The sequence below is a fragment of the Herpailurus yagouaroundi genome, unplaced genomic scaffold (assembly GCF_014898765.1).
Source record: "Herpailurus yagouaroundi ecotype Mexico unplaced genomic scaffold, PumYag 159, whole genome shotgun sequence".
NCBI classification, from domain to species: Eukaryota; Metazoa; Chordata; class Mammalia; order Carnivora; family Felidae; genus Herpailurus; species Herpailurus yagouaroundi.
Window position 1 is genome coordinate 76,052,045 of NW_024412400.1, and position 11,639 is coordinate 76,063,683.

Genomic DNA, 11,639 nt, shown 5'->3' on the forward strand with positions numbered 1-11,639 from the left:
TCTGAACTTCCTTCAGAGCCCTGTTACCAGAATTATGAATATCCTTTAGCAAATGCTGTTAAATAGCTAATCCCATATCTGTGTCTAGTTCTTTTTCTCTTGCCTTTTTCTGCAGAGACTAAAAAAGATAAGTATCTTCACGTTTCCAGCATCCTTTATAGCAGAAGGTGGCCATATTACAGAATTCTGACAAAACGAGAGACAAGAGTTTCTTAGGGGTTCCCCAGAGTGACTCAGTCGGTTAAGCATCTGACTCTTGGCTTCAGCTCAGGTAATGATCTCACAGTTTGTAGGTTGGAGCCCCATGTCAGGCTCTGTGCTGCTGGCATGGAGACTGCTTGGGATTCTCTCTCTCCCTTTCTGTCTGCCCCTCCCCAGCTCACACTCTCCCTCTTCCAATAATAAATAAATACACTTAAAAAACAAAAAAATAATTTTTTAGGTACCTCTTGGGAAGATTTTGTTTATCTGATAAAAATTGGCATATCACCAAGGTCACACCCCTCCCCCCTTCTGTTTGCCTTGAATGGGGATGTAAATGCCTAGATTTGGGGCAGTCATCTTTTTTTTAATGTTTATTTTTGAGAGAAGGAGAGACAGAGCGTGAGTAGGGAAGGGACAGAGAAAGAGAGAGACACAGAATCCAAAGCAGGCTCCAGGCTCTGAGCTGTCAGCACAGAGTCCGATGTGAACTGTGAGATCATGACCTCAGCCGGAAGTCCGGTGCTTAACTGTCTGAGCCACCCAGCCGCCCCGGGGCAGTCATCTTGAATGCCAAGAGATTCAAATACTGACATTTTTGACCCACTGAGCAGACAGTAGCCACTTACCTCCATCTACTTAGACTACTCCCCTCATTTAATTTTTTTATGTTTTTATTTTATTTTTGAGAGAGAGAGAGAGAGACACAGAGTGTGAGTGGGGGAGGGGAAGAGAGAGAGGGAGACACAGAATGTGAAGTAGGTTCCAGGCTTCAAGCTGTCAGCACAGGGCCTGACGCAGGGCTCAAACTCATGAACCATGAGATCATGACCTGAGTTGAAGTCGGATGCTTAACCAACTGAGCTACCCAGGCGCCCCAAACTACCCCCCTCATTTAAACAATAAATTTACTTACAGTCAAATGTATTCATGACAACACCTTTAAAGTGGCAAATATTGGGGCGCCTGGGTGGCTCAGTTTGGTTAGCCTCCAACCTCAGCCCAGGTCATGATCTCATGGTTTGGGCCCCACATCAGGCTCTGTGCTGACAGCTCAGAGCCCGGATCCTGCTTCGGATTCTGTGTTCCCTCTCTCTCTGCCCCACTCCTGCTCATGCTCTCTTTCTCTTTCTCAAAAAAATAAAAACACTAAAAATATTTTTAGGTGGCAAATGTTAACACTCTACAATTGAATTTTTAAATTATTTTTTAATGTTTGTTTATGTTAGAGAGAGACAGAGAGAGAGAACAAGTGGGGAGAGGCAAAGAGAGAGGGAGACAAAGAATCTGAAGCAGGCTCCCAGCTGTTAGCACAGAGCCTGACTTGGGACGGGAACTCACGAACTGTGAGATAATAACCTGAGCCAAAGTCAGACACTTAACCAACTGAGCAACCCAGGTGCCTCTGGATTTAATTTTTACTAAACAATTCAAAGCAACACAGAGCTAGGTTAATAAATAAAGTAACATCACCACTTTGGGCCAAAAAACAAAAATGTGACATAAAGTAAAAGGAATATGTTCCCTTTAAAGACCACAAGTTGTAACCCAGTGTTGTTTTCTGGCATTACTTTTTTTTCTTATTAGACCAAGAAAGATGAAGAATGAGACTTCTTTGTATCTCTAATGGTATAATAATAGAAAAAACGTACTCAATCAGATCTAATGAAAGATTACTTCCACGGCTCATCGACTTATTTCAAATTCTGAAGTGCAATGTTTGAAAAGGAACACAAACACACCAGGTCGGGAACCTAAACTTGAAGCAAACTCAGACCTTTTGCTGAGAATAATATTCACCTTAGAAATAAGTATGAGGCCAAGGACACCAAGAATATGTGACACAAGTTGGCTCCAGGGTTAAATTCAGATGCAGAGTACATATATTAAGAATACACACATGGCACAAAAACAGACACTCAGATCAATGGAACAGAATAGGCAACCCAGAAATGGACCCAGAAACATATGGCCAACTAACCTTTGAAAAAGCAGGAAAGAATAGCCAATGGAATAAAGACAGTCTCTTCAGCAAATGGTGCTGAGAAAACTGGACAGCGACATGCAGAAAAATGAACCTGGACTACTTTCTTATACCATACACAGATACAAACTCAAAATGGATGAAAGACCTAAATGTAAGACATAAAGCCACCAAAATCCTCGAGGAGAAAGCAGGTAAAAACCTCTTTGACCTGGGCTGCAGCAACTTCTACTCAACACATCTCTGGAGGCAAAGGAAACCAAAGCAAAAATGAACCATCGTGACTTCTTCAAAATAAAAAACTTCTGCACAGCGAAGGAAATGATCAGCAAAACTAAAAGGCAACCAACGGAATGGGAGAAGGTATTTGCAAACGACATATCAAATAAAGGCTTGGTATCCAAGATCTATAGAGAACTTATCAAACTCAACTCCCAAAAAACAAATAATCCAGTGAAGAAATGGGCAAAAGACATGAATAGACACTTCTCTAAAGAAGACATCCAGATGGCCAATCGACACATGAAAAAATACTCAACATCACTCATCAGGGAAATACAAAATCACAATGAGATACCACCTCACACCTGTCAGAATGGCTAACATTACAACTCAGGCAACAACAGAGGTTGACAAGGATGTGGAGAGAGAAGATCTCTTTTGCACAGCTGGTGGGAATGCACACTGGTGCAGTCATTCTGGAAAAGTATGGAGGTTCCTCAAAAAATTACAAATAGCACTACCCTACCACCCAGCAATTGCACTAGATATTTATCCAAGGGATACAGGTATGCTGTTTCGAAGGGACCCATGAACCCCAATTTTATAGCAGTGCTATCAACAGTAGCCAAAGAATGGAAAGAGCCCAAATGTCCACCAATGGATAAATGGATAAAGAAGATGTGTGTGTATACACACATACACACACATAATGGAGTATTACTTGGCAGTCAAAAAGAATGAAATCTTGCCATTTGCAACTACGTGGATGGAACTAGAGGGTATTATGCTAAGCAAAATTAGTCAGAGAAAGACAAATATCATATGACTTCACTCATATGAGGACTTTAAGATACAAAACAGATGAACGTAAGGGAAGGGAAGCAAAAATAATACAAAAACAGGGAGGGGGACAAAACCATAAGAGACTCTTAAACATGAAGAACTAATGGAGGGCTGCTGGGGGGGTTGAGGGCAGGGGGATAGGCTAAATGAGTAAGGGGCTTAAGGAATCGACTCCTGAAATCATTGTTGCACCATGTGCCAACTTGGATGTAAATTATAAAAAATAAATTATAGAAAGTAAAAAAAATAAATATATGTATCTTGAAGGTGAAACCAAAAAAAACAAACAAAAAAACAAAAAAATACACACACACAGAGGCTCCTGGCTGGCTCAGTCAGTGGAGCATGCAACTCAGGTTGTGAGTTTGAGCCTGACGAGTGTAGATTTAAAATCTTAAAAAAAAAAAAAAAAAAAAAAAGTGTGTGTGTGTGTATTTTTTTGTGTGTATATGTACACACACATATATATAAAGAACATATTATTGGGAATTACAGTTAGACATACAGACCTTGTTGGACAGAATTAAGTACAATGCATTGGTTCACTGAACATCTATTCCTATTACCCAGCACATATTCATACACCACAGGGGCTGGAAACCTAAAAACTGTGTTTCCCAGGTATCCTTTCAGTTAGGTTCCAGATGTCCTTTTGATTAGTGTTATACCTATTCAATACCTGAAGTCAAACTGAATAAGAAGGCAAGACATAAGGCATCAATTTGCAAGCGAAAATAATGGTGAAGGCAGCATAGTTCTTACTTAGGTCAGCAGATCCTGATTTGGCAGCAGCTTCCCCAGTTTTCTCGTTTATTGTTGCATAACAAACCATCCCAAAACTTAACTGTCCTGAAACCATAATTATTTCTCAAGACTTTCTAAGTGAGCTGCCCTCAGGAGGGCAGTCCTTCTGGTCTCACCTATGGTCACTTACACAACCCGTCCTTTGAGCGCTCAACTGGAGCTGGGCAGTCTAATATGGCCTCACTCCCACACCTGGGGCCTGTATGGGCTATCGGCTGGCCATCTCTCACCAAATGGTCTCTCAGTAATCAAGCTAGTGGGGGCTTCTGTCATGGCAGTTGGGAAGTGTTCTAAGAGGGAAAAGGTGAAAGCTGCAAGGCCTCTCAAGGCTCAGACTCTGGACCTTGTACATTATTTCTGCCACAAGCTACTGGTCAGAACAAATCACAAGACCAACCCAGCTTCAGGAAATAGAGAAATAGATAAGAGAAACGGATGAGAGGAGCTGTGAATTACTGCTGCCATGTTTTTTAATCTACCATCAGTTGCGGCAGAGGCAGCGATGACTGAAAGCTTAGTCTCAGAACAGTAATTCTCAATCCCGGCTCCTGAAGAGCAGAACATGCCACCATGGCATAAGGACTGTTTTGAGCTGAGTGCAACTGAGAAGCAGATATAAGAAAAACTCTGCCCTGCCCCCATGTGCCTAAAAGTAGGTTATAAATTTGTAAAGGTGTACCCACTATCCTCTACCAGGAAAAATAGAATCATGAGACAACTCTAGACCCTTATGTGCCCAGAGAAGGCACCAGAAAAATCTACTAACAGCCTTATACCCATTAGCTCCCTCATATATTGCTTGCCCACAGTTTGCTGTCCTAAAAACTCAAAAGTCCTTGTCCTTTGTCTTCTCATTTCTCTAAAACTTTGTTGTTTTTCAAATGCTATATAAACCCAGATTCTAACTTTGTGTTATTCATCAGGGAGTGCCCCCTCGTGTATGTGCAATGCACATGTTCACAAGCTTGTCTTTCTCTTGCGAATCCATCTTTTGTCAGTCTATACAGGGCCCTAGCCAATGAGCATAAGATTGGTACAGGGAAAACAGCTTTTCTTTCCCTATACTACACATAAGAATTGCCTAGTGAGCTCTTAAAAATACTGTACTATGGGGGTGCCTGGGTGGCTCAGTCAGTTAAGCATCTGACTTCAGCTGAGGTCACGATCCCATGGTTTGTGAGTTCAAACCATGCATTGGGCTGTCTGTCAGCTCAGAGCCCCATTCGGATCCTGTCTCCCTTTTTGCTTCCCCCCCCCCCCCAAAAGTGCATACTCTCTTTCTGCCTTGGAAAATATTTTAAAAAATACTGTACCATGGCTCCACTTCATACCAATTCGTCTCCAGAGGTGGCATGAAGGCATCACTAAAGAGCTACCCAGCTGATTCCCATGTGCAGCCAGGGTTGGGATTTACCACAGGTTTGGGAAAAACTTCAGTATACATACAAATCACCTGGGGATCTTGTTAATATCAAATTCCAAATCAGTAAGCCTGGGTGAGGAAAATAATAGATTCTGCATTTCTAAACAAGCTTGCAAAAGGACAAACTTTGGCCTGTAGGGTGGATTTGGCCCTCCAGCTAAGGTTTTAAATTTTTAAAGATTTTTTTTTTAGTTTACTTATTTAGAGAGAGAGAGAGAGAGGGAGGGAAGGAGGGAGAGAGAGAAAGAGGAAGGGCACATGAGCGTGAAGGTAGGGGAAGAAAGGGAGAGAATCCCAAACAAGACCCTCAGCTGTCAGTCCAGAGCCTGAGGTGGGGCCCTATGAACCATAAGATTATGACCTGAGCCGAAATCAAGAGTCTGACAGTTAACAGAATGAGCCACTCAGGTGGCCCAAAGAGTTATTTAAAGGAAAAGAAAGAGTATGTGACAGAGACTATATGTGGCCTGGTCATTTTCTATCTGGCCTTTCACAAAATAACTTTGCCACCACGGTCCGAGATGCCTAAGCATGGTTCACAAACCACTTTCAACAGCAAGGAGCTAGAACCTAACCCCCACTCTCCTAACAATATTTCTACTTCAATTAGAATGGTTATGTACAGGGGCATCTGGATGGCTCAGTCAGTTAAGCATCCGACTTCGGCTCAGGTCATGATCTCACGGTCTGTGGGTTCGAGCCCCGCATCAGGCTCTCTGCTATCGGTGCAGAGCCTGCCTGGGAAATTTCTCTCTCTCCCTCTCTGCCCTTCCGCCATTCGCACATTCTGTCTCAAAATAAACTTAAAAAAAGGTTATGTACAGGTTAATCCTATTTAACTAGGACTAACAAAAATTCAGATTTGTAACAAAGAATTTAAACACGAAAATTTAACTAGGGCTGACAGTAGTGAGCATTCCTCACTGACCCCCAGCATCCATGCCCTTTTCTCCTTCTCGTAACAGTGTCCTGGAATTTCTAGCCATTTGGTTGGGGGAGGCACCCAAGCTCCGGACTAGCTTAAGCTAACCTACACACCCCACTCTCTGCCAATTTCTTTTTTTTTTCTTTAAAAAAATTTTTTTAACGTTTATTTATTTTTGAGACAAAGAGAGACAGAGCATGAACGGGGGAGGGGCACAGAGAGGGAGACACAGAATCGGAAGCAGGCTCCAGGCTCTGAGCCATCAGCCCAGAGCCCGACACGGGGCTCGAACTCACGGATCGCGAGATCGTGACCTGAGCTGAAGTCGGACGCTTAACCGACTGAGCCACCCAGGCACCCCACTCTCTGCCAAATTCAAAGGATTCAAGGATGGGCATGTATCTCAAATCAGGCCAAGTTGGTCCAGTGAAATTCAATTTCAAGAGTTTGTTTGAATACTGGAGAACTTTTTCTGCTGGATGTGAACCTAAAAGTATATAGTCCCAAGAGCTGTTAACAGCCATTTTGAGATATGAGAATGAGACAGCATGCTGAGAGAATAAAGCTAACACTTAGGAAGCAGAGCCAAGCCATGAAGAAAAATGGAATCCCGGTGACAATCTGCAACACCAAATCTTGTTTCACCAGTCCTGCTTCTGGACTTTTTTAACTGCAAAAACCAATAAATTCCCCTAATCACTGAGATTGGTTAGAGTACGGTTTTCTGTTAGTACAAATTTTTTTTTTTTTTTTACAAAAATGCTTTTAGATGGAGTACTTCATCACACATTATACGACAAGGTACACTTGTCCTTAGGGGGAGTTTTGTGTTAAATTTCTTAACACAAAACTTGTCCTTAGGGGGAGTTTTGTGTTAAACTTCTTTGTGTTAAATTTTCAAGAAGGAAAAGCATGATAAATGTCTCCAAATGCAAATGTTAGAGATATTTACAAGCTTAGGTTCTTTAGCGCTACCCATTCACATCGGTGCAAAAGATGGAAAAGATGACTCAATAAATCACTTACCTTAAGTAAATTCGGAAAACAAAAACAACATGATAAAATGGATGGTGTGAGGGGAGAGCGGAATGGGAGGAGAGGGGTATTAGAGGCATACACCATCTCATAAAGACATGCCTGCCATTTAGCTCTGCTGTTTTGGTCCTTCCGCCAATAACCAGTAATTTGTGAAAGCAGTCTAATGCACTCAAAGTGGGAAGATCTCATGAATACCTGAGTCACTACTGGTCATATAATTGTTATAGTTCAATTTTTTAACATGATCCCATAACTTTTAAATAGAAAAAAGTATTATCTATGTATTAGTTGGCATAATGATGAATTGTCTTGTGAGTTGTTTTTAACAGTGCAACTTGGATATACGTACAAGTCGGCACTAATGTCTATGTTATTAAAGATTTTCATGAATAAATTGAGTAGAAATGGCCTAATGTTCAAATGGAGACAGCATGTGTCCAAGGATACACACAATAAAGTCATTCCACTTAAAAATAAATGTTTTTAGGCGAAAGGGGATTTTGACATAAACACTTGCATGACCAAATTATTTTCTTAAAACCTATCCTGAGTTAACAGATGGTAAATTAAACAGGGAAAATAACTGAACAACCAACTAGTCTCTTAGATACTTCCATACAAATGAAATCATGCAGGCTTCTTTCAACACTAAACCATTTCTCAGAAGTGCTGCCAGAAATTTGAAAATGGTAAAGCTTCTGAAGAGCCTGATATTTTTTCCTTTTTCTGTAAAGGAACAGAGACTAAATATTTTAGTTGAAGAAACATCTGTCACGTATTATTTTGCTTTGCAACCCTTTAAAAATGTAGAAACCATTTTTAGCTAGTGGACCGCCTTAGACCTGCCAGTTTACAGAACTTCTATATCACTACCTGTAGTGCAAATTCTCAGCCATGCTTCAGGCCTATCATAACAGAATCACAAGGATTAAGCCCAGAACTCTGCCTTTTAACCTCACCTCTAGCTTCATTCTTCTGTATACTAATCTTAGAAATACAAGAAGTCAAAGCAGACCTAATAAAGTTACATACAAGGTAACTCATTCTTCCTATTAACTTTAAAGTGCTTGTTTCCAGAGGTGAGTAGGCATATATACTATTTCAGGCTTACTCATATTCTTTTGTAATGCACATTTTTCTACGCAACCATAAAAATGTCATTTTCCAACTCTGCAAATAAATGGCAAGCTTAAAAAAAAAAAAAGATGAGGAGTACCTGGGTGGCTCAACTGGCTGAGAGTCCTACTCTTGGCTTAGGCTCACAGTACATGGGATCAAGACCTGCCTTGGCCCTGCAGTGACAGCACGGAGTCTGCTTGGGATTCTCCCTCTCCCTCTCTGCCCTTTTCCCTACTTACACGGGCACACGCACACTCTCAAAAATGTCTTTCACCTTCCGTTCCTTACACATATTTTAATATTAACACACCTGTTGTTTCCTAATAGCCATATTAATTTTTCTTTCCCCTCAAATCATGCAATTCTGATAGGGATTTGGGATAAACTATGGAACCTGGACCCCTGAAATCTATTACCACCTCCACCTGACCTTCTCATTCTCCATCTCCCCAGGAGTTTAAGATTAGTGCCTGAATCTCCATGTTAAGGTGTATCATGAAGTTAAAGTACAGTGTGTATGCAAGTTTTCACAAATCCCTATCCTGATTCACTTGCAGTCCTTGTAAGAACTACAGGCTCCTCCACTCCCTACCCTCCTTCTGAGTTGATGGGGTGGGGCCTGGAAAATACATTCTACAAGCACTCCAGGTGATTCTTAAAATTGGGTAATGGCTCTACCAGTATGGACCCTCAATATTTGCTACTGGCCGCCCCTCTGTTGAACGCTCTACCTTTCCTTGCTACCAACAATCAGATGGATTCCAGGCATCTGGAACCAACTCCAACTCAAACGGGGAAGGATGAAACTCTGGATTAAAGAACAGGAACAAGGGGCACCTGGGTGGCTTAGGTGGTTGAGTTTCCCGCTCTGGATTTCGGCTCAGGTCATGATCCTAGAGTAGTGGGATCGAGCCGGTGTCGGGCTCCGTGCTGCACGTGTAGCCCACTCGAGATTCTCTCTCCTTCTGTCCCTCTCCCTACTCACTCTCAAAACAAACAAACAAACACCCAGGAACAAATTTCAAGTTAAATACACATCAAAGTCTTGGGCAGCTGAGGGATTTTTCTCTTAATTTAGAAGTGAATAAACAAAAGCAGCAAACACTGATAGACAACACTCTTCATACAGCTTCTACTCGGGAAAACCAGTACTGTAGTTTTCTTTCCAAATCATGTGAAAACAAAATATTCCAGGGTCTCCATTCTTTAAAAAAAAAAAAAAAAAAAAAAAGCCTTTCCTACGACTTCGTAGAAGGCAAAGGGATGCCCTCTTCTGACCCCGTCTTCCCTTAGTTCTTTCTCTTAACGCTAAAGAAAATAATTTGTAGAACAGAGGTTTATAAAGACTGACAGAGAATAAACTCCCAATTCTGCTATTCTAACACCTGTGTCACCACTTCACTTAAAAATATGGTACCAGTACCTCCCTCGCGGGATTATGAGGGTTGCACGCCCTCAGCGCTCAGAGACTAGTTCCCCTTCCCCCCACGTCCTTCCGGATGGGAAAAGGAACAGCCCGCGCGAGCTCACGGAGAGTAGGGCCGGTCCCTGTGCACCCCGGCTCGGGGCAGAGTGGCGCGGCGAGAAGCGAGGACTGGACAGAGGAGAGAGAAGAAAGGACGGAAACCGGAAGGGACGGGTGAGGAGAGGGGTGAGCGAAGGCAGCTCCAGAGACCCCACGGCTTGCACCCCCGAGGATGCTCGGCCAGAGCTGAGGAACCGAGGAGAAAGAAGCCAGGAGAGGCGATCGTTACCTGCGTCCGAGCAGTCGCGGCGGGGCCAGGGCCGCAGTGAGCTCCTCGCAGCTGCGGCCGCCCGTCGGCGGAGCCCACGCCCGGCCACAGCCCCAGCCTCTCTGCGCCCAGCCTCGCCACGCCATCTTCCCAACCTCTGCCCCCCCATGGCCCGACCTTACGAACCCCTGCCGCGGAACCACTTCCGGGGCGGAGGAAAAACCACAGAGCGTCGAGGAGCAGCCTAGAGCGCCCCTGCACGGCTGAGCGGAGGCCCAGCGCACCCAAGGGTTCCGCGGGCGCTCGGGAGAGCGGCGCGGCCTCCGCCCCGTTTGCACATGAGGTCCAGAGGAAAAAAAGAAGGAAAAACTAGCACTCATTGAGTAATGCCACGTACCAGGGACTTTACCGAAGTTACTGCGTGTAATCCTCGCAAAACTGTTGAGGCGGCCATTATCACCGCTGGTTTACAGAGGCTCAGAAAGGAGTGGAGGAACCGTCATTGCAACCCAAGTTTTCTTATATTACTTCTCTTTTTTTCTGATCTCTTAGTTTCATGTTATGACATACTTAAGAGGATGTGCCTCTGATCTTTAACAAAAAGTCCAAACCTGAAATGAAACTCCGGATTCTAGGTGAAATACAAACTTCATGAGTCAACCTTGCCTACCTGTCAGGCAGCTTTATTTCCTGCCACTCCATCCCGCCCTCCGACCTTAGCTGCAGTCAAACTGTATGATTTGCAGTTTCTTAAAGGCACCTGCTTCTCCAGAGTTCATATACCATTCCCACTGTCTGAAACACCTTCCCCTTCTCTCCCTACTCAACCTACCTAACCAACTTGTCCTTCAGACCAACTCAATTGTCATCTTTTCTAGGAGGCTGTAGGGGAGGAAAAAGTTTTCCTCCATTTTCTTGAGGTCCCTGGCCAGGTCTGAAAATTAAACTGATAGATTTTTTTTTTTTAATTTTTTTTTCAACGTTTATTTATTTTGGGGACAGAGAGAGACAGAGCATGAACGGGGGAGGGGCAGAGGGAGAGGGAGACACAGAATCGGAAACAGGCTCCAGGCTCCGAGCCATCAGCCCAGAGCCTGATGCGGGGCTCGAACTCACAGACCGCGAGATGGTGACCTGGCTGAAGTCGGACGCTTAACCGACTGCGCCACCCAGGTGCCCCAGAAACTGATAAATATTAACAGGAGGAGTGCCTGGGTGACTCATTGGGTTAAGCACCTGACTTTTTTTTTAATATGAAATTTATTGTCAAATTGGTTTCCATACAACACCCAGTGCTCATCCCAAAAGATGCCCTCTTCAATGCCCATCACCTACCCCCCCCCCCCC

At 43.4% G+C, this 11,639-nt stretch overlaps 1 protein-coding gene across 2 annotated transcripts in view; it reads right to left on the bottom strand.

Moving 5' to 3' along the window:
* The window catches only part of PARL (presenilin associated rhomboid like), a 51,100-nt gene extending 40,632 nt beyond the window's left edge, over positions 1-10,468 (bottom strand). Inside the window, exon 1 of one of the 2 annotated variants that reach the window (XM_040480901.1) lies at positions 10,314-10,467. In XM_040480901.1, the coding sequence (XP_040336835.1) occupies positions 10,314-10,438 (125 nt within the window). In that variant the 5' untranslated portion in view covers positions 10,439-10,467. Of the gene's footprint in view, positions 1-10,313 lie in introns of both variants that reach the window. The other variant, XM_040480902.1, reaches the window with a different exon arrangement.
* Between the last annotated feature and the right edge of the window lie 1,171 nt (positions 10,469-11,639).